Source organism: Syngnathus leptorhynchus, chromosome 6, assembly GCF_054491065.1.
Source record: "Syngnathus leptorhynchus isolate UIUO chromosome 6, UIUO_Slep, whole genome shotgun sequence".
In the NCBI taxonomy this organism is placed as follows: domain Eukaryota; kingdom Metazoa; phylum Chordata; class Actinopteri; order Syngnathiformes; family Syngnathidae; genus Syngnathus; species Syngnathus leptorhynchus.
In genome coordinates this window covers 13,053,614-13,077,902 of record NC_141200.1, presented here as the reverse complement: position 1 = coordinate 13,077,902, position 24,289 = coordinate 13,053,614, and the positions used below count along the sequence as shown (strand labels likewise).

Below are 24,289 nucleotides of genomic sequence, written 5' to 3'. Positions count from 1 at the left end.
TCTGATTGGAATCAGATATGCCTGCAGTCTGAACGCACCCAAGGTGCACGGTGGAGCCAAGAAAGTATAAGTGGTAACTATAATGAATAATCCAACACTATTATTGGGAAACTTGACAAATAATAATATTTAAAATGTCTGCGATTAAACTATTAACAATTAAAAGGCAGACATCAACAATATCACTGCCCATATTGTTTTTATTTCAAACATTTTATAATTTATATTTGGTATTTAACTCGTCATAATAATTTTAAGGGGTGTACAAGACCTATCCTTCATTTTGAATGTTATCATTCACTTTCCTTACCCTCTAGTTTATTTCAGGACAACCATTATTTTGACAAATTTAATGAGTACAGAAAGTGACCTCAACACACACACGTAGACACACGTACACACACACACACGCACACACACTCACACACACGCAGACACGCGCGGCCGCAAGGTTGAGTTGAAGTCATTTCTGTGTCAATGCTTCCCTCTAGTGGTTCACCAACGTCGATTATAAAAAAAACAAAAGAATCAAATTAATGTAATTTCATCTTTATTGTTTGAAGTCACCAAAACCTTTCTGAATAACTACATCCAACAGCATTCAATGTCAATGAGACATCAACACCAAAGTGATGCCATCAGCAAAATTACTGTTCATCCATATCCATCTTAAATAAATGCATCTCGCCACAATCCGTGTAAAGCACAAACATTGCACATAAACTCATTACAGCATATAGCATCAAATCTCTTTCCTAAAATGAATAATTGTGTAAAGACCACAAACACACCTTCTTTAATAATTAAATCAAATAAATGGACAAAGACATGGAAATGGTTGCTCTTCAACTTGTCATCTAGAAAACACAGGATGCTTGATTTCAAACATTCCTAGGGTTGTTGGTCTTTTCTCCTTGGTTTATTTAGTTTAGTTTTACAATAAGGTGATACTTTGAAATATTCAAAGCTCACTCACAACCCTCCAAGAAACCTCATCTTGAAGTGTAAAAGTCATGCGCAGGTCTGCGTTCTAACTCAAACTTTGTTAATGTCAAATTTCAATTGGCAAATATTTTTATGTAACTACATAAGTATGTATCCGTTGTGTTTGTGTGGTGCAAGTTGTAAAAGTTGGACAATTTATTATGATTCATGAGAAATGATTGTACATTTAATATAGGTGACTTTCTGTACATAAAACAATTTCCTTTAGTAACAGAATGCTAAACATTAGCATTTTTGCATTGATTCTGCTAAGTGCTAATTGCATTTTAAACTGTTTAATACTGTAGGTTAATCTCTTCTGTTCTAGTTCTCTCTACTGGACATTCCTTGCCATGCCTTGCCATCCAATATACTCTCTTTTAGTGTATAGTTTTGGTATTTGATGACAAACTATTGTACATATGGGCTGTTTTATTTCGACTTTGCGAAAAAACTATGGCTGTTATCTCCTTTGGTGACTATCTGGCTGATTAGGAGCTCTCTGCTGTACAGAGTACTGAGGATTCGGTTCTCCTCAGAAACGGTAAGTCAGTATTTTGACTATGACATTCTTGTACAAATAATTGTATTAAGATGACTTTGTATGGCTCTTTGCCTTATCGTGAGAAATGCAGCCTTTTCTGCTGTATGCTGGTCAGAACATTTTTTCATAATATACAGTGTTCCCTCGCTAATTTGGGGTTCAGTTATTGCACTCTATTCACTCGATTGTGAATTTTCATTTATGAACATAACCTTGTGTATTGCAGTTTGACCTCACTATTTTGCTATTTTTATACTTCTTTTTCAAGAGGAAATTTGTTTTACAAAAACCAGCTTGTTGCCTATAATCAGCCGGTTTGTATTTACTTTACATTTTAATGGAGCCGTAAATCCCCCCCAAGAAAAATAGAGAACCTCAACTTTGTGGAAATTCACTTATTGCAGGTGGGCTTAAAATCTATCACCCGCGAAAAGTGAGGGAACACTGTAATATTATGTGGTCTTTAAGGTAGTGCTTAAGTAAACGATAGGATGAGATGTTGAAATGTGTTCATCCTTCACAAATTCAAGGAGTTTCATTCCAAAAAATCCATCATAAACACTTTGAACAAAATAAATCATTCAAACAACGCCAAGAAAAGAATCTCTCCAACACCACTTGCATAAATCTCTTCAATAGATCATCTGCTATATACAAGGATACATGAAAATGACACATGTACAGCTTGTCCAGTACCAGAAGGTGACTTGAACAGCAGCACAACTTAGTGAAGGGACTAAATATCCAAGCCAAACAGTCTCCTCTTTCAGACAAAATCAACAACAAAAAATCAGTTGTCCTTCCACAGTAGATATCTTTGAAATAAATGCATTTTTTCCCCCCTCCCAAAACTTCTTTGTCTTTTCAAAGCTGACCTCACACGGAAATGTTTTGTCGATCAATAGTATCAGTAGTAAAACAATTCTGAGTGAGATTTAAGTTTGCATCCATGTTTGTCTGGTTGATAATTCATTAGCAAATGACAGACAGAGAGCATTGTGGGTAATTCATGTTATCATTGTTCAGAGAAATGAAAGAGAATGAATATTCCAGTACAGAAATGCGGACCACAAAGCTGCCGTTGCTCTGTTTTACAGATTTTTTTTGCCTTGAAATACAGTGAGTGAATAAAAACTCGCTTTACAATAATCAATGCACAAATGTAAAGACAAGAGCACAGATCTAAAACCAAAAATTGACACAATCAAGACCTATTTTTTTTCCGTTTTTCTTTTGATTTTGTCTCACTTAAGTTTAAATACACAATAACCAGCGGCAGAAGGTTCACAAAGACATTTGGACTCAATTAAAAAAGAAAGAAAGAAAGAAACAATTTTATTCCAGCCAGGTTTTCTTGGCTGTATGGTGGACTTCAGAGTCAAGCTCTGGATGGTCCAGACGAGTGTGTCACTTCAGTGGATTAGACTACTGGTCTTTGCCAGTCCACGACTGGACCGGTGATGGAGCAGCATGATTGTGCTGTGTCATGCTGGCCATGTGACGTCTGTTGTGAGAGGCACTGCTTTACGCCATTCACGCTCCATATATCTAGTAGTGTCAGGGGGGGGGGGGGGGGGGGAGAGTTTCCTGAACCGTGTTCACCACACAGGAGTCAGGCTATTTCAATAGTGACCCCTGGTGGGACCTGTGAGGTCAGGAGCTCAGGGAGCAGAGAAATATGGCTGCAGATCTGCGACCAGGTGTGGGAAACATATGGAGCGAATCGGTTTTAGCAAAGGCTAGATGATAAAGGCCTTGAGGCTGCGGGTCCAGCAAGCAGAGCTTGGCAGATGAATAAAGGGACAAAGAGTGTGGGAAGATTTGATTCCACTGGTGAAGAAAAAATCCAAACAGGATCCAAAAAGAGAGAGCGGCCATATTTCCACCCAAACCAGACACCTGCAACCCAGAAAGCGACAGTGTAAGTCATTATTCTTTATTTTCAATCAATCCTTATTCTCAAGACATATTGTAATCAGATTTTGGTGTAGGACAAAGACACATTCAAGTTAAACAACAAGAACTTAAGATCCTTAACTTAACTTAAGAACCTTCTCCATGACTGTTTGCCCAACATACTGCTACTACATTATCATGAGGCAGGTCAGTGTGATTATAATCCTTGTGTTTGTAGTGCCATAAATAATCTAAATGTTATGCCAATAATTACGACAACTCAACTAGGAGTTGTTAGGTTAATGGAGAATATTTGGGTAATAAAAAATAAGTACACAAGTTAGTGATTATTTTGTTTATTTGTTGAGCCAAGATACACTTATTTGCCAGTATAATTGAACTTAATTAAAAAATCAATACAATACACTAACTGATTGATTTATGAAAATGAAAATAGCTCACTGGAATCACAAAACTAAACAGCTGTAAAAGTAATTATGACTTGCCATAACATTTGAAGGATGACAATAACATTTAATGCATGGTATAAAAACTATGTTATGAAAAGAAACAAGTTCCTTATACTGTACAACCATTGTCATGTCATGTCTATGGAAATACAGTGATCTCTCATTTTTTGCTGGAGATGCTTTCCAGAACCACCCGCGAAAAACGAAAATCCACAAAGTAGAAGCGACACATGTATTATTTCGAAATTTAAACACCATTGTATTGACATTTCCAACACATGGTGTTTCTTGTTGAGCGCTAGAGGTCATGGGTGTCTTAATTGGGCGCAAGTTAATTAGTAGAGTCGTTTTTCCTTGCCGAGCAATGCAATGTGTCCACTTTCAGAATTACCACACTACACTAACCGGTGGACATCATGCATAGCAAAACCAAAGTGAGTCTCGGTTGCACACGATTCTCCTGTTGCATTGTGGTCCAGTACACAATATTAAAGTTTTTTTTAAGTTAAAAGTCCCAATGATCATCACACACATCTGGGTGTGATGAAATCTGTCCTCTGCATTTAACCCATCCCCGTGTGATTTTGATCCATCCCCTGGGGGAGAGGGGAGCAGTGAGCTGCAGTGGTGCTGCGCTCGGGAATCATTTGGTGATCTAACCCCCCAATTCCAACCCTTAATGCTGAGTGCCAAGCAGGGAGGCAGTGGGTCCCATTTTTATAGTCTTTGGTATGACCCGGCCGGGGTTAGAACCCAGAACCTTCCAGTCTCAGGGCGGACACTCTACCACTAGGCCACTGAGCTTCAAAACCCTCCCCAATACGTTGACGCTACATAAACCTTTGCCATTCCCATACTGTTTTGTGCATGTATTGTACCTTCACAATAAACAAAAGACTAAACACGTGATATTGTCACATGTCCCGTCTCCTTCTGCACCAGTTGGTACGTCTTAACTTGACCGGCTCCTCAGTCGGCTCGTGCACCTGCTCTGCTGGCGTTCCAGCCTCCCTTTTCCTCTTTTTGCATTCCTTAAATAAACAGTCCGTGTTGCCCATGCCTCGTTCGTGACAGGCTGGCTGCTGCGCTTCCCGCGCTTGTCCACAGTGATGCACATTGCTCAGAGGCACGCCCTGCGCTATCAGCGTGTATTTAAATGCCATTCTCCTGTCACTCATAAACCCTCAATGTAGTGCATTTGCAAAAGGTGAAGCGCAAAGTGGTGAGGGATTACTGTAATCAGAAAGTGATAAAAGTGATCAAATATTTGGATCCATTCAAATCCGCCCGCAAATCCGCCCGCCCGTCCGTCCGTTCCCTGCTAGAGAGGCAACAGTCCACGTCCCTAGAGCAAGTTTCAGTAGCCAGGAATTGGACCATCTCAAACTATACCTTTTGGCCCCTTCCAGAGGTGGTGAGTCCATTGGAAGTGGGACCCATATTTCTTTTCTTTTTGGGCTCTGTCTGGTCCGTTCCATGGGTTCAGGCCAGGCCACCAGGCGCTTGCCATGAAACCCCACCATCAGGCTCCAGAGGGAGGCCACGGTGACCCGCGTCTGGGCAACGACCAATATTTTTACTCGTCATTAGCTTTCTATGGTCGTGCTATGTTTGGTGCCTAGGCTCGGACCGGTTTGCCATGGGTAACTCTGCCAAGGGTATGAAGATCCAGACATCTTAACTCCTAGAATATCTGGGACATGCAAACCCTTCCACCACAATAAGGTGACAGCACAGAGAGAGAGAATTCTTGACTATGATATGACAATTATTCGATGTATCTGATAAAACAAAAAATATATATATCGGATAATATAGTGTACAATGTATATCTTTTAGTCTAAATCTTGGTCTAAACTAAAATGTTTTATCTTGTTTTACCTAACATAAGGTACTTTGAGTAAAGCGGCTGTGTAAATTAATTCAATCAAGTGAGTGTAGCAAGTTTGAGTTAGAGGACCTTTCTCATGCAACCTATTTTAAGACCTTAAGAAAAGACTGATGAGACATTTACATAATGACATTATCAACCAGACAGACACTTAATGGGAGCATATGGTTACATCATAAGCATCAACAAACAGTAAATAAATAACCCTGAACTAACTCATTGTCACTCAGGTAACATGACAATGGTGACATGATCATACTCACCAAGCCACTGATTGTTTCCACATGGGGAGGGCAGTGAGGCTGGGGTGTTTCAGCAGATGGTTTCAAGGTGTCGCGAGCTCTGCTGAGGAGAAGTAAAAGAATTGGTTAATTCACTGCGCTCACAATGGTCCTTGCATCCAAAACACAACAATCAAACAAAATGTGTGTCTTACGGGTGGGTCATTCCATTGGCGTGGAAGATCTTCCGGCTCAGGAGGGTAGGACATCCAGGATGGACTACGGTATGAAGATGGAGGCGACATGACCAAGTAGTCTGAGTAGCCTGGGTGGTTAGCTGATATAGCATACACTGCTGTTATTGGGTTTCCTGTGACAAAAGGACACTACATTTTATTCTGAAATAAAACCATTGTCACCATTCATATATGTTTACTGTGTAATTTTTAAGTCATAATGAATAAATACCGTATTTTTCAGACTATCAGTCGCGTTTTTTTTCATAGTTTGGGTGGGGTGGTGACTTATATGTGTAATTATTCACAAATTTTTACTTGGCCCATTCTCAGCTCCTCGTTTGTGTTTATGTCACGTTAGCATACCGTATCACTTAGCGTGTTTTTGCTGGTTCATGTCTGTACTTGGTGTTGGATTTTGTCAAATAAATTTCCCCCAAAATGCGACTTAAACTCCGGTGCGACTTGCATATGTTTATTTTCCCCTTTATTGTGCATTTTATGGCTGATGCGACTTGTACTCTGGAGCGACTTTTAGTCCGAAAAATACGGTAATTAATTTTTAAGTCCATCCAAGAATTGAACATTTTTCAACAATTTGGATGAAGGCAAATTATAGTTATAGATAAATAAACGCACAATAAAAGCCATTTGTTTTGGGGCTCTAAAAAGGTATAATCAACAGCAGAGGAACAAGAACATACATACTGTTCAGGTGAATGTGTTTTTTTCCTCCACCTATCATACTTTACTGGTATTTTCTGACATTTGTAATTATTGTATTTCAAATGTGATGCAGTTAGCAAAATGACAGCATGTATTCTTTAAAATACTTGTTTTTCTTTTTCACACTTGTCTTACCTGAGTAGGTGCTGATGGACTGATCAACAGTAACAGCAGGGAAGGTGGTCCGAGATAGTGGCAGGTAGGGGACGCCATTGTGCTCATGGTCCTGCAGATCTGAGGCCTCAGACACCCGAGGCTTCAGGCTCATATCGGGAGTCGAACTGGAAAGGAGATGTTAACCTGATTTATTGCTGTGAGGTATCTATTGTTATAGCGTTATAGTGATAAATACGTACAATTCTGATATTGTCTTTTTTCCCCTTTATTGTCATGACTTGCATTCAGCAGCACATTTTATGCATCCGTCCATCCATCTGTCCATCCATCTAAAGTTTGTCCTCATTACAGTCTTAGCCAAGTGAAGCGTACTGTGCATGCTCGACATAAGGCAATTAGCAGAACAATCCAATCTCATTCCATTTTAAAATTGCACACAAATTGTTAATAAATTGTGTAAATTGTAAACACTGTCTGCAACTTCTTGAAGCAGCACAGTAGTCAAACGTTATTTCGAGTGATTTCCTTTCCTACCTGCCTTCCTGATCCTAGAGGAATTCATTGGTTTATGGAATGCTTACAATTGAGATTATGAGCTCCACATGGCAATAGGTGAGCAGGCGAATAAGTAATATTGAGCAAAAGGCAGGGAGAGAGGTAACTGTATTTTTCCAGACATTTGACCTACAGCCTAAAAAATGTAAAAATGCTTCTGGATCGGTCTCTTAACCCCAAAAAGTAGAAACTAAAAATAAATAATATGAAATCTTATTTTCTTCATCTTGTGCTTTTGACAGCATAAGCAATATCTCATATTTTCCACCAGATGGCAATCTGCACATTAAGCACTCGGAAACAGTGCTCATGTGCTCAGCAAGACGGCTCACACAGATACATTTAAATGATGAAACTGCTTCTTCAAATGATGCACACTAACATATGATGGAGCGAGGTGACTGCAATGGCGGGGGGCAGGGAGGAAACCCATTTGAATGATGCTGCTTAATATTCTGCACCTTTTTTCCACTCTGCTCTTCTGGAGCGCACTTCTTTACCGCAAGTGTACGTTTATGTGATCTGAGTGATTACCCTCAATGCTACATTTAATCCTTTGACGTGTGCTTGCGTAGCCTAAATTTAGGATCTTCAAATACATCCATCCATTTTCTTTATTGCATATCATGGTAAAGTTCATGGGGGACTGGAACGAAACCCAGCTTATTGTGATAGGTGTGGTACATGGTGAACATTGGGTTAAATATGTAGTGTAAACATTAATTCCTACTATAATTGTCTAATGTTGGTATCTCTGTGTGTATTTACGTTATTTCTGGGCGATATGGCCTAAAATGTCTATAAGAGTACACAGTAAACTGAATCCCTTCAAGGTAATGGAAGCATGGGCCACCGACTCCGGTTCAAAAGGTTCCTGTCCACAATGTTTTACGTCTATGTATCCGTCGTCCAACACACCTTTGTACAAGCATGATAATGATCCTGATCATTTTGATCAGGTGTGCAAAAACAAAAAACATAAAACTTACAACGGAAAGATTTCAGAATGAGGTACGTAGTATAGCAAAACTAAATTGATTAAAAAAAAAAAAAAAGAAACAAATGTAATTCAGAGAACGTTTATTGTGAAGATCTCAAAACTAAAAATTAAAATTCTAAGATGCAGATGCAGAACGTTATTGGTTATTTTCAATCTCCTGTCATGTTAAAAGTGTACAGTACCACCTACGCACTGGTATTTTGCTGCTCTATGTTTCATATTAGTTTAGTGCAGTGGTTCTTCTGGGTTCGATCGAACAGCAGAAGTCACATTGATTTGCAGGTATGTAATTTGTTGTGAGTTCATTATACTTATACATTGTTAGTTTTGTTCTTTGAACAAGGTAATGTTCACACACGGCTCATTTTGTGCACCAGTAAAAAACATCTATGTCTTGAATTTGAAAAAAAATATTTTGTTTTTCCCTAAAAAGGGGTTCGGTGAATGCGCATTTGAAGCTGGTGGGGTTCAGTACCTCCAACAAGGTTAAGAACCACTGGTTTAGTGGTTAGCATGGCCTGTTTGTCTTTTCCTTTTACTTGCTACAACACTACTGTATTTTCCATACTATATAACCTGCTATGTTTTTCTTCCACTTTGACACATGCATATGTCATTGTGATGTGGTTTATTTATGAGCTTGACGAGCTTCAAGTTGTCAATAGAAATCTCGTCACATCTGATCAATGAAATCACCGATCACGTCACAGTCGACCAATGGAACTGTCCCACCTCCAGCCTTATACTGAATATTCCTCAGCCATTTGTGATTGGAATGCCTATTGGATTGGAGTGCGATCGGAGCTGGGTCAAAATGGTGCCTATAGTTCCGTGCTCAGACATTTTCACACTGAGACAGACACATGAGCAGTATGAACAATCTATATCGTTTGTACTGTATCGCATATGTATTCCAAACAATCCTTATTTGCTTAAGTAAAGTCATACCGTCTCAGTGAAGGTCCTGGCGGCGGTCCTGGTCTTGAAGGGACCAGCGGTGGGGGAGACCCAATGCCCATATCGGGGAGCTGTGTGAACCGGAAACCCTGCATATGCAAAAGTATTATTTTTATGACTTTTTATGTACAAGTTCTGTTTTTCATAAACATATGAACTTGTTGATTTATGACACGAACATCCAGACATAATACACACACCCAAGCAGAAGAATATTTGGTGTAAATGTACTTGTTGGTAGTACTCCATCGGTTGCTTTAATCTCAGTAAAGCCTTCACCTTGTTAATCAGCTGTTGGCAACACACTTACCGGTGGCAGAAAATGACATTTTCACGGGACCACGTGTGGATACAAATATCCTGCCACATGACCTGATCTACTGATTTTCATTATGTACTGCATGTAATGTCATATTATGGCAAAAAAAAACATTACCTTGACATTAATAGGAACCACCTAAATAGATGACACTTTCAATTTATCTGTATTTCTTCAATGTTTCTGATATCTACCTGTGTAAGTCATGTGTGCCAAGGAGGTGCCTCTTTTCATAAATATAGTCCATACTTGTTTTATTTATAAGATGTAAACCCATTGTTGCATTAGCCATAAAGTATTGTATTGCATTTTTGCTCCCACCTACTCCCTTCTTTGTTTAATAAAACCCCCCCTTTTTTTTTTTAAATACTACCATTGCTGCACTCCACCACAATAAACCTTATGACTCAATGTGACAGAACAGCTTTTCAATGATCTTCAGTACTCAAAATCACCATTCCCCCTTCTTTCCCTTCAAATGGAACACCACTATGATACAAAAATGATATCAAAATACAGTTATCAAGACATGAACAACCAGAGGCATTACTTTTTCAGTCTTTCAAGATTCTCTACAAAGGTGATTCCCAACAAGAGATTAAATCAGGGGGGGGGGGGGGGGGAATTATCCAGTGTGATCTAATTGGTGCACAAAACGTATTAACAGGCACTTCAATAATGTACCGTAATCTATCTATGGTCGCAACGTCTTATGACAGACAGACAGAACATATACATCCGTTTCTACTCAACTTAAAGTCTGTAATTAACCCAACGTACATATTTATAGAACGTGGGAATTAAAATTATTGGAAATGTGCAATCCTGCGAATGTATTTTTCACTATTATTTGGTTTACTATGTTACAATGAATATTGGAAACGGGTCAATAACAAAACCTTAGTTTTCGTCTCAGGCTCAAACTATTGCACATAGTATTGATGATGGAGTAGTTCAGTTGTCTGACTTTTGTGCGAGAAGTTTGGGTTCAGTTCCCTGCTCAGTAACAGTGCAAATAGGTGTCTGTCTCTCAATGTGCGATTGATTGACACCCAATCTGGGATGTTATCTCCCTTATCCTCATAGGGATAGGCTCCAGGTCACCTGAATGAGAGACAGTTTTGAAAATGGATTGATTATACTGTACGTTCTCACCGGTTTTGGCAGGCTACACTGATGCAAATCCTCATAGCCCAGGCTTCTTTGCCTGTTTCCACAAGGATGGTTCATGGTCCCAGGGGCACTCGTCACCCCATCACTATAGTGGCTGGAGTGAGATGGGTTATAGGCGCTGCGAACGTGGTGGTGGTGATGGTGCCGCCTACTCGGAAAAGAGGGAAATGTTTTAATCTCCTGGGTTTCAACTTGCGCTCCAGTATACTAAATGTTACATTTAAATTTCAAATACTTTGCTCTCTGCATATATTTACACAAAAAAAGTTCAAATCCAGCCTGAAGCCAATTTCATATTTTCTCTTCGCTGGCAGTATACTGAAAAACTTCTAGACTTACTAGATGATTTGCATCACTATGGAGAAAAAAAAAACATTATGTAAAGCAAATTTACTTAGTAGGAGGGGAAGGTGGGTCATGATCCGGGGGAGCCAGGCTGAAGGCGTTGCCAAGCAACATATGCATCTGTGTGCGGACGTCGTCAATGGATGGCTGAGAGCTGAGTGTGGAGGAGTCAGAGCCGCGGTGAGCTTTCACTCCCAGGCTACCATTTCCTGTGCCAGTAGAGCCACCTCCATAGCCAAGAGAGCTCATGAGGTGATCAACATTAGTTTCTTCAAATGGCTCTGGTTCACCCTACAAAGTACAATGGAGGTGGTGGGATCAGTATTCATGACACACTAGATAAATGTTCTGCATTCATTATGTCAGCCTGCATTCATTATGTCAAAAGCACCAGTCTTTTCAATTACAAAACTTTGATTAGTTTTTCCAGTTAGAAATTGTAAATCAAACCACATCAACCAGGAAAGGTCGGGTATGTGTGTAAGGTCACAAAACAGCTTTAATCATTTACATGGTGGCGACAAGATTGCCTAGTTTTGAGGAATAACGTAGTCTATATTATGTTTATGGACTTGTTTCTTGAGCCTTTCGCCACTTGGTCATGTGACAAAAATCATTACATTTTTTTTTCATAATAACTGCAATACAAGTACTGAGGAGAGATGTTACGGGTTGACTTGATTTTTATTTGGACGTATAGCTGGAATATTACGCTGATCACAATATATATATATATATATATATATATATATATATATATATATATATATATATATATATATATATATATATATATATATATATATATATATATATATATATATATATATATCAACATCTTTACAATGCAACCATCCGATTCCTGATTGATTATGATCCTTGTTTGTAAATTCATCCATCCATCCTACCATCCATCCGTCCATCCATCCATCATCGGGCAGTACCCTGAACCGGTTGCCAGCCAATTGCAGGGCACACAGAGACGAACAACCATCCGCACTCGCACTCATACCTAGGGCCAATTTAGAGTCTTCAATCGGCCTACCAAGCATGTTTTGGGGATGTGGGAGGAAACCAGAGTGCCCGGAGAAAACCCACTCGGACACGGGGAGAACATGCAAACTCCACACGGGGAGGGCCGGAGGTGAAATCGGACCCTCACCCTCCTAACTGTGAGGCGGACGTGTTCCCCAGTGCGCCACCGAGCCGCCCGTTTGTAATTTCAGGTTTAGAAGATACAGTTTTGAAATGTGTGCATGGTTAATCATTTCTTTGTAACAGTGATTCTTATTATACCTGGTATCTTCTTGGGGGTAAGGACCCCCAGTGCCTTGATCACTAGAGGTGCCAATGTTGCCTTTACGCTCCACATTTGACCTCTAGCCCTTAGTATTTCTCCAGTCTTGTGTGTTACTTTGTTTTTAGATGTCGCTATCATTTGGCATTGCTACATCTATCGCGACTATTTGTCCACCACCCTTACGTCAGGTTGGTTGGCTATCACCAGTTTGGATCTGAAAGTTTTACCTGATCTTAGCTTGCCTGTTCTCAACCACCTTTGTGTATACTGGAATATCGGTACCATATATGTATTAGAGCTCCCAGAATTGAGATGGAATTCTGGGAGCTCTAATCTGTTCCTTGCACAGCAGAAGCAGATGAACCACAGAGTGAACTATGATGTTTATATATCACACACAGAGACCTAAATGCTCGCTATTCTCCTTGGATAGCACTCAAATAGTGTGGCATATCTAAGTCTATGAATTCAGTCACACATCTGAACTCATGGATGGGCTGTAATGATATGCAGTCATTGACATTCAGCAGGGTCGCGCTGTTGCTATAGCCAAGAAGCAGCAGAAAATGATTTCAGTCACTCACTGCTGCTCACCCCAATCTGTTTGATGTTCCTCTCTGGCTTCTGTTCTCTAGCTTCTGCCACATGAACTTTTAGGCATTTCTTTGCTTTTCTTTCCTTTTTTTTTACTTTTTCTTTCTTTATTCATTTGGTTCCGATTTTCTCACCAAGTTTATTCAAGTTAATTTGGTAATATCTGAACATGTGCTCAGAGAGTCACAGAGTCAGGGTGAGTTTTAAAGAAGGATAGCAGGGATTAAAGTCATAAATAGCGTGCTGTGAGACTAATGTCATTTAGAGAAAAGTAGCTTTACCACCAGACTTTTCATCGTATCACATACTGTGTGTATGAGTCACTCATCTTCAGTGTGGTTTAAAGGTCAGATTTGAGTCTCTATAAATGTACCTTGTAACACAAAGATTTTAAAATAGCGAGGCATTCAGGTGAAACTCAAGTGCGTCACTAACATTTTTATACAATTAGGCCATGAATAAAACACGATGCTAAATCACCTTTTAGCTGAATAAAGCATGGACCTAGCTTCCTAGAATGACTCATGAGTTTTCTGCACACTCACATCGTAGCCGTTGTTGCGGATGCCTCTTCTGGCTCTCTCTCGAAGAACCAGAAGGTCCATTTCTGTCTCCACGGGGCTGGGGCTGCTCAGTGATTGCCTGCTCCAATAAGTGGGCTCCCTTGGGTGGGAGTACCTGACAGACATGTGGAGGTGGACAAACAAAGGTTAGGTGACTTGAAATGACAAAAAAGTAAGAGCAATTCGGAAGTGCAAATTACAGCATTTTTCATAAATTCATGCCAGATTCTACAGGTTATAGCCCTTCTAACATTGACAATTTTTTATCAGCTAAACATTGTACACTGTAATAATAATCTTGTAATTTAATACACAGAAAACTAAATAATTCTATATGACATGTATCTGTTAAATACAGATGTTCAAAGATTGTGACAAACAGTAACTTCGTCATGAATTATGACACTATTTTACACACAACCAAAACTCTGCATTGCGTGTGTAAAATAGTGATTGCTGGTTTGTTTGTTTGTTTGTTTGTTTGTCTCAAAACAGATTGCAACATGAGTAACATAAATCAACTATTGATGGAAATCTTGCCAGAATTTCACATTAATATTAGTTCTTCACAATACCTCATCCTTACCTCTTATGACACCCAGCGAAGGAGGCTCTCTTTTCCTCTGCTGTCATTGGTTCTTTGACTCCGTTGTCATGCCGACTATGCCGGCTGTGACCATAGCCGTGGCTGCCACCCTCCGAAAGGGAGAACTCTCCGTAACCCTTCCTACGGGCTTTCTGGCGTAGTTTGTTTCTGTAGTGTTCAATGTCCGACTTTTGCTTCAACCCGCCATGATTGGCCTGTAGGGGATATGTTTGACTCTCAATAAACTAGTAATATGTGAATAAAATAAAATAAAAACTAGTGGCTTAAAGATGTAATTTATAAAACAAAATGTGCCCCAAACATGACATTTTGCACAAATATATTCAAATTATGTAGAAATTAACTATAGTATATAAATATAGTGTGATGCTAATAAAATTAGAGCAAAGGAGTCATCAGTGTCACTTGCTGCAGATAAGTGTAGTTGCGATGGCAAATGTGAGGCTGAAGAGTGAAAGATGATAGACTGGATGGGAGACTCATGACAGAAAGAAATTTAAGTGGAAGCAGAGTGTTTGCTGCAATAACAACTCAATTTATCAGGAGTGCAAGGCATCCTGGCGAGGTGATGTGATGATGTTGAAGTTCAGGAGAGTACAAAATGAAATCCTTCACCAAAATTCGATGGCAATTTCACACACATAAATACATATAAAGAGCAGGCTTGAAATATGGGCCAGATTGGTTCTAAATGTTAAATGTTTTGTAAATGTGGGTACAACAATATATCAAAGTGTGTCTTTGGGAATTTACAGATATTGGACAAGAAGGCCTTGATCACGATCTCAGTCCCTCTGTTCATTCATCCCTAAGATGTTCGATGGGGTTGAGGTCAGGGTTGTTGTGAATATTCGTGCATGTGGACTCACCTCGCCGTTCGGGATCACAGAGTCTTGGCTGTGGGAGGAGGATGAGGGGTAGGAGTAAGTTGGCTGAGCTGTCATGGGTTTGATGGTGATGAGCCGTAGAGAGCCTGTATGATCATCGTATGGGTCTACGGAAGAGGAAGGATGAAGGTTAGCTGTCCCTTCAGGCATCTCTGATGTTACAGTCAGAAAGACAGAAAATGTTGCTATATTTTTAAACGCATCAATTTGTCTGTGTTTAATAATAGTTATGGCAGGGAATTAAAAATAATCATGTATGTTCGAAGTTTGATTTACGCACACACTTGGCCAATGTCAAATAAAGAAAAAAAATCACTTACTATTTTATTGTTCTGGCTTGGAATGGCCAAAGAACATGTTGCTTGAGGTGACAATTTTTCCTCAACTTCATTTAGCAATCAGCCCAACTTCCCATTTAGAACATTTGAAATGTTTGTAGTGAGAAAATATAGGATATTTGGTTTTAAATGTATATAAAAATGTATATAAATCTTGTAAATGATGATAGTGTATGCTTTTCTGATTTCTGCTTTCAAAAACCAATTAAATGACTAATCATGAGAAACTGATTCTGAGAATTTTGAGAGAGACATTATCTTTTGTTACCATATAATACAAATGTCAACATTTTGAATTTGTCAAATGTGCAATGTTGAAAATGAATTATTATTCATACACAGACTTGATATTAACGGAATGAGCTTTTAATCCCAATAAAATATTTAAGTAGTAGTCAGTACATCCCAGTAGATTTGACCATTTTAATTCAAATATCCCAACACACTGTTCCAGTGAATCGAGTCCACCATTTTACGTTAGTTACACTTTCTGGTATGCCAACGCACCACCCTTTCAAAAATTTCATTGGCTGGTGCGCATCATTAATAATCGTACTATTTGTGCAGTGGCCGTGGGATTGATTCCTACACGATGACTGCTTGTCACCAATGTGAGTGTGAAAAGCTGTCTGTCTCAATGCACTGTGATTGATTAAGTGGCAACTAAGCCTGGGTAGAGTCTCCCTTTCATCCACAATCCGCTGGGACAGTTTGTAGCTTTTCCACAACCCTGAACAGAATAAGTTGCTGGATGGATGAAAGCGATGTGATGCGGTGTTTGGTTGAGGTCAGTCTCATCTTCACCATCCTAATTGACAATTCACGGTACATGGAACCATAGCTGTGTATGTTGTAAAATCTTTGAAGTCATGGGCTTCGCAGCATTAACGGTAAAGTTTATGTTCATGTTATTGCAGGCATCAGCAGATGGACAGCGATGTAGTTTACTCGAACTCGAATGACTCATTGCCTGACATCATCGAGCAGACGGCTTCATTGTAGGGCTAAAACAGTCTGCCATCAACTCAACCTCAAGCCCACACAACCACAATTCATCTTGGCTGCAACGCTACCATGTATTTATTATTTGTAGCTCCTCTTGCGCCTTACTTCAGTGACGACTGAGGTTAGTAAAGGTGAGCAGAAGAAATTGTGAATCAGATTGGAAAACATCCAACACAACTTGAACATATTGTGGAGTCTAATTTTCGAGTTTTTTGATGAAGTAGGATTACAAAGTGTAGAGTTCATCCAGCAACATTGCTACACAATATTAGTTGGCTTGCACTACAACAATGCTCTTGCTCTGCTCAGATTTTATTGTGATTATATCTATCACTTCATCTTTGACAGCAATGTGTTTTGTTCACTAATACCCCTCACCCCATTTCCAACCCGACTATATACCGTTACTTCTGACCATCCCAGCCTCTCTGAACAGCATTGAGAAAATGAGACGGTTACTCATCCTCTACTCTCCTTTGTATTCATTCATTTGCTTGTGTAAACAATAAATCACTGTGAAAACCAGAAGTGTTGAGGCATAAGTGATGAAAAACAACAGTGACTAGGAAAGACCCAAACGTAACCTATTTGCCAGTCAAAATATTTTTACTCCACATTGGCAGCTCCACACATCCGTGTACAACAAACAACAATCTGACTATATTGCTTTGTTATCGTGTGAATAAAATTAGTTTGATAAGCTTTAACTGTGACAATTAAATGCTTCATCTTAATAAGTCATAATTTTATTATTTGCACTCTCTGTCCAGAGAGAATGCATTTTTAAAATAATGCTAGAAAATTAATTCCACCGCATCAGCCGGCCAACTGGACATTTGCCCACTTTGCCCGATGGCTACTCAAGCCCTGCCTGTAGGGCCGCATTATGGAATTAGACAACATAAATGTATTATTAGAGATAAAGTAATAATGTTTCCTTTGATGTTACTGTCAGTGTGTGTCATCACCGGCAAGCTGCATGATTCAGCATCAGACTGAGTCACTGTATGCATAATTTTCTTTTGATCATATTCACTGCAGGAATTATCCTTTGGGCGAAATGTCATTGAATGAAGTGTAACAAATGTGTGGCATGAGATGGGTCAGTGTACCCAGTGATTACTATATACTTTAATTAGCAACCTACTGCCTTTGGCAGAAATACTGGAGCTAAAGACTTCCTCGCCATCTGTCTCTTTTTAGCTTAATCTCCTTCATTTACTCATCAGCCTTCCACATCTTTTTTTCTTTCTCACCATTAGCGCTCCTTTTGTGCAGATCCTCCTTGCCATTCTTGCAACTGCCGCCAGTGGCTGTCTTTCGGGCCGAGGAGCACTTGCTGGTGTTCAGCTTCCCGGAGCTGTTACTCGACATTGAACCATCCTCGCTTGGCAACCGCCTGTCGTATCCATAGTAACAGAGAGGGTTGCGGAAGGCAGGGGAGGAGAGGGTTTTAGAGTCTCAGCATGTACATTACACAAACAAGGCACATAATGATGAAAACACATGAGAAAAATGACCATTATATCTCCTTTCAAATATTTGAATAGTTTAATGGACTTGTAGTTATAAAACTTTATCAATATTCAACATTAATTAAGCAAACCTAATAGACATAGTCCAAACAGCCGAAAGTATAGGGCAAAAGCTATAGAAACAATTAATTTCACCGACAAGTTTTACTGGTCAGGTTACAGCCTTTTAATTATCCTTTTACGCTGAATTGTTTTTATGGCATTATTTTGATGGCAAACAATGAAACAATTATTGAAAAGCTAAAAGCAAAGAAATAAAAAAGGCCCAAAGTACAGATGGTAATGCTTAAAAAAAAATATTCACAATGCTAAAAAACTACATACAAAAACATTTGAATACTATGACAGGAATTAGAAAGATTTACAGAATATAGAATATTTCTTCTGACTTTTGTATTAATAGGAAAGCAAGTGTTGGTTGCATGAAAATGCAATATGGATGTGTATGTCCATCTATCTGTCCATCCTTGGTATGTACAGGCAGTACATAAATTATGAAAAAGCCAACTACTGTATGTACTACTGTACTGTAAGTCGAAAATAGACCTTTTGTATTTGTTTATGTTCTTTTGCAACAAAGATACCTGGCATGTGAACTATGTACATGCCCCAAAACACACACGCACTCAAGCACGCACGCAGGCACACAGACTCAAGTACGCACACGCACACACACAAACGCGTGCACACAGACACACACACAGCCTTGAGCCATGTAAGCCACAGTGGGTACACAATGTGCCAGGCCCATCTCATCTACAGGTGGTGTGACGTGCACGTATTCTGTAGATCAGACATCAGCAGACATCAGTGCCACAGGCAAGGCTAACACCTTGAGAAATACACACAAACACACATTGTGGTCTGTGTTGCGGTCGATACAAGTGGAGTCACATTTTCAGTCAAATGGTCAAAGGCAGCTGAAAATGTGAAAGAAAAAATATCCATGCAAGGTCCATGCAAAATTTTCTGGGAGAATACTGGAAAACATAGCAACTGAATAAAGTTGACCCTTCCTTCTTATGTGCTTCACACGAACTAATAGAGGATAAGATAAACAAACTATTGCGTTAACCTGATTGAAAATTCCAATGAAACTATACTGCTTTCCGCACAGGGGATCTAAGCATAATCATTATTTGAAGTCCCTACTTATCCCTTCATTCCATATGTAAGAATGACTACACCAAAACATGCCATTTGACAACCTTTATTAAGAGGAAACATGATCCATACATCCGTGTGTCCGTCCATCCAAACCCACTAGCAGCTTCTCTTGGAGACTCTCCAAGGTGACAGAGATTGTCACCTTATCTTAATAGTAGTAATAAAATAAAATGAAATCACCCTCAATGAAATAAATGCAAATTAGATTCCAAAATGCTTTGGCAAATGATTATGTACAATCATCTGTTGTTTTCCACATTATCAATTTCTCATTATCAAGCGACAGGTAAACGACCTCACTCTGACTTCAGAGATGTCAAGTGCTGTCATTGCAGTAATCATTGCCTCAATCTTTTCACGAGCAAATTTGGTGCCCATCCTCACTGTAACGCATATGCACAACAATTGCGTATCCATTGCAAATGAGCAAATGCATCCCCTCGCTCAAACCCGTGGCTCCTTATGGTGAATGAAACCCTACTCAGTGTGCCTATTCTGCATTTAGGGAGGGACGACCCTTTTTCAGCACATGTCCCTGTCTCTGCAGTTTCCAGTTGACCCAGAAACAGCTAACATTAAATCCACAATAAAGTGGCATTTTTGCTAGAGTATCTGAACTAACTTGGTATTTGCATTAGTATTTGCTTAGTATATGCATGTCCTTACGTCAGTCACATTGACCCAAATGATGTTCTTAACGTGTTCCTAATCCAACCTGTTATGTGCATCAATTAATCTGCCATGTCTAGTTCCTGCTCCCAATCTCCACTGTGATTATACTGTGAGAATGTTAGACTGTGTGAATATCGGATATAGTAGGGTTCTCCCTGTACCCTGAGAAAAGAAAGCCGTCAGATTGACTGACTATGGATAGTATTGTTTTATCATGAAAAACATACTGGATCTTCTATGTTCCTCCATCAAATGTAACGCATCAAGCCTGTTTGTGCCTGTATGTAATTTCCATTGGTAAAGAAGTCCCCAACTATCATCTCGATAATGTAGTATCATATCATTCTGACTTCAGCATTTGCTTGAAGATTTGTAATTGCCTCTCTATATACGTAAATGGTTGAAAATGTTTTCTCTTCATGGTTTGGTAAAGCTGATTATGCCAGCCTTTTATACGGTCAACATTGTTCCACTCCCTTCAGCATGGGGAAAGTCAGGGTTATAAATATACATGTGTTTCTTGTCCTCAAGGGGTAAAGCACGACTAATCTCACCCCGATGCATTTTCGTTTAGTGGTGTGTAAATATGAGACTGATTTGTGTGCATGTTCCTTAATTTGCATTTTTGTAAGGAGGCAAAAATGCATCTCATTTGTGGCTTCCTTTTGGAAAGAGCAATAGTAAAACAGGAACATGTCGAAAAGTTTTATCTTGCATTCCCTTAAGACCGCAACCCGCTGAGGAGCGAATGTTTGCGAAGGTATCGAATGATGTTTTCGTCAGGGCTTGTTCAAGGTCGCAAACCTTCTCCCGATATTCTCTCGATGGTTGCCTGTAAATGTTGTGCACTAATACGTAGTGCATTTCAGATTCAATGAAACACATCACATACATTTAATACATCAATTTTCATGACTGCTTGTCCTCTTGAAGATCACGGGTGAGCTGAAGCTGATTATGGGCAACATGCGGGATGCACTATCGGGATGCAGGAAAACAATCGAGAGACTTTTCTAATCAAATTCACATTCATTCATTCATTCATTCATTCATTCATTCATTCATTTATTTATTTATTTATTTATTTATTTATTTATTTATATCTGTTTGTTTGTTCCTGTCTCCGATCTCAATTCGATTCAAATCTTCAATTATCTGATCATGATATGCTTTTAGTATATGTGAGAGGAAGCCAGAGTATCCATGGGAGCACAGATTGAACGCCACAAAAGAGCCCAAGGTAATTTTGTAAACCAAAGCACCAACCTACACTCTTGCTGCACTCTGTGAAGACAGTATTTTAAAATTATAAAGTGTGGTAGTCTGTATCGTACAAAAAGAATACAGGATGTAAAAGAACATTTAAGTTATACATGCAGACTCTTTGTAATATTGAGGCACGCGGTGATAGTCTGTAATTCTCTTAGGGAGGGGATGCATACATGAATTCATAACATGCCTTAAATATAAAAATACAGATACAATCCACACACAGGCTCAATGGGTTATTTGGTTATGCAGTTAAAGGAGACAAAAGGGGGACGACGGGTGGTGCTCAAGCCTTGAAACAGACTGAGCTTCTCCTTGCCAAACTGTAAATAGTAAACTTTTTGGAGAACACACACAAAGACACTGTCGCAGTAACCACCTCAGAAAAGTTAATCATCTGACAACATTTAGATCCAGTACATGCATGTTTTCTGCTGTCTAAGTATCTGCAGACAGCCTTTTGTTAACACTGGACTTATGTTTAAATCACATCAATCTCTCTGATTTAGCTCAGCATACTGGAGGATTTGCCCAGTCTTAACAAACACTGATGTCTGTTTCTGCTGAAAAGTTCTGGCTTTAGTTCGAACACAATAGCAGCTGTTTTTGCATAGCACATCAAGCTGAGAACAGTGTGTGTATCATAAGACAGTTGTTTACTTACCCTCCTTTGTGTATGTCAGCAGATGGTGGCCTCTTGTTGGCAGTGCCATCCTGGTACACCTTCTTATCCAGTGACATTGACAGCGGGGCATCTCGCACAGGCAGTCCCAGAACCAAAGTGTCCTTATTTAAAGAGATGGTCTCATCACCAGTGCGACCCATGTGCTTCTTGGCATAATCAAAACCCTGGACAGGCTGACAAAAGTAAAGAAAAAAAAACAAAAACCTTTTAAACCATCTCAAAATGAATATTAGCATGGTGACATACTATATTTTTTTTGAGGTCATAAAGCAAACAGAAAGACAACAAAGGCAACATGCTGTGCAACAACAGCTCAACAACAGCTTTGTACCCTAATTACAAATCATAAACTGATTAATGTTTTGATGGGCAAAGCATGACAGAGCACAAGCATAAAGCAGATCAATGTCCTGTCAATTAGTGTTTCACGCTAATGCATGTTAGATAGCAGCAAACTACCCAATGACCTTTTGTCATTGCTCGCAAACGTCTTGGTTGACCTTGGTTGTAATTTAATGGATAAGATGTAATGAGAAGTTTGGTCCATTTTTCAATGTTCTTTTGATGAGTTCTACTCCTGGCTTGAAAAACCAAGTCCGCCAAATTGAAAATGAAAAATGAAAGCTTTGTGGATGTCACAAGTGACAGTAGACATATTTAAGGAGGTAAAGAAACTGAAGGTCATATGCTGGCGTATGATTTTCTTGTTATTCAGATTTGATTTTTACTTATGACTAAAAGACTCAAATCATGCATCTCGTTTTCTTATCTATCCCAACATGCACTCATTTGCAAACGCTCAGAAACTATGCAGAAATGTGACATTTCTTCAAGAGCAGAGAGCACTCCACTCCATCCCGTGAGAGTTCACTCTAGCTCAAAAACTCTCTTGGGCATGACAAAAAGACGAGCAAGGAGAAATAAAATAAATGTCACTGAATAGATCCAAGGTTTGTGGTGAGATTTAAGCATTTGGAAGTGCTTCACAGAGTTTGCTTCACTTGTATGTAAAATCTGTCAAATCATAAATTGGCCGATGCACCGGTGGCTTAACTGTGGCTTTTGGGACTGGCTCACAGGGCTCACCCTCCATGGATATACTATATTTAAAAAAAAAAAAAAAAAGCAGACTCTTATGGACTAATGAATACTGGTGTTTTTAGGACACCAAAGTGCCCCTGGGCAATCCATCGAGCCCCCTATTTGCTCCGGTGCGTAACTCCTGCGTGCACTTCTCCTCTGTTTGTGTAATTGTTTGTTCAACGTAAAGCAGATTTAAATAAAACGATTGCACTTCTGATTAAGCACAGCAGTATCACTGCGATTTTAAGCAAAAACAATCTTGTAACCTACATTACTGGGTGAAAAAATGCTCCAACAAAGAAAAGCCACTACTTCAAACTGGAGTCGAACTAATTGGAAAAAAAGTGAGGTAATATAACAAAATGCATACCTAAGTAGAACCTCAAAGTAAAGCATCATTTCCATGACAGAAAAGGGCAATTGGATGGACCTTCTGTTCCCAAATGGCATGGCAGACATAATAAAATATTAGAAACAGCATGATGCTTTACAAACTTAGCACACTGGGAGTCAAGAATGAGTGCATCAAGAAAACAAAGAGGAGAACACAGATTTTCCTAAAACCTCTAATGTGCAGACACATTCTTTGCACTGCTGCATTTCTTTGCCCTTACAGCACAGAGAAAAGAAAAGGACCGTCAGATCATTTTTATGTTGCACAACAAAGCAGACGAATCCCAGATTTTTTTTTTTTTTTTTTGCCTTCCTTTTCTATTTCGAGCGACTCTAAAATGGGCCGCCTAATGTATTTGATGATGCATACTAAATCCTGAGTGCATGTGAGGTTAGGCTGCGTGGGCATCAGGCTGACAGCATTGTTAATAATTCATCCGTAATACACACCACTGTGCCATAAGCCAGCCTTAAAACACGTGGCTGAGTGTCAGGGAAATTGATACACACTCATGTCGACACATGCACACATTGATGAGAGCACTCACAACAGCATGAATATATAGTTACGGGTTGAGTGTTTGCACTCGACTAGCTTAAATGTTGTGTGATGACGTTTTTTGTGTGAAAAATACATGGAGATTGCAGACATTCATTTGCTTGAGGTCTCTTGCTGTTCACAGGTCGATCTTTGAGTGTTTATGAAACAAACGAGCAGTGGGCAAAAAAGGAGGGAGAAGTGTGAAGTTAAATGAGT

At 39.3% G+C, this 24,289-nt stretch overlaps 1 protein-coding gene across 1 annotated transcript in view; it reads right to left on the bottom strand.

Annotated features, from left to right (window-relative positions):
• Positions 1 to 561: 561 nt before the first annotated feature.
• Positions 562 to 24,289, bottom strand: part of kiaa1549la (KIAA1549-like a) — a 74,090-nt gene continuing 50,362 nt past the window's right edge. The window contains exons 13-24 of the mRNA XM_085915227.1: positions 22,036 to 22,229; positions 17,985 to 18,127; positions 15,368 to 15,492; positions 14,478 to 14,692; positions 13,874 to 14,006; positions 11,484 to 11,725; positions 11,072 to 11,237; positions 9,589 to 9,686; positions 7,104 to 7,249; positions 6,222 to 6,376; positions 6,049 to 6,130; positions 562 to 3,427 (exon numbers count right to left, since the gene is read on the bottom strand). Of these exons, the coding sequence (XP_085771353.1) occupies positions 6,098 to 6,130; positions 6,222 to 6,376; positions 7,104 to 7,249; positions 9,589 to 9,686; positions 11,072 to 11,237; positions 11,484 to 11,725; positions 13,874 to 14,006; positions 14,478 to 14,692; positions 15,368 to 15,492; positions 17,985 to 18,127; positions 22,036 to 22,229 (1,650 nt within the window). The 3' untranslated portion in view covers positions 562 to 3,427; positions 6,049 to 6,097. The remainder of the gene's footprint in view (positions 3,428 to 6,048; positions 6,131 to 6,221; positions 6,377 to 7,103; positions 7,250 to 9,588; positions 9,687 to 11,071; positions 11,238 to 11,483; positions 11,726 to 13,873; positions 14,007 to 14,477; positions 14,693 to 15,367; positions 15,493 to 17,984; positions 18,128 to 22,035; positions 22,230 to 24,289) is intronic.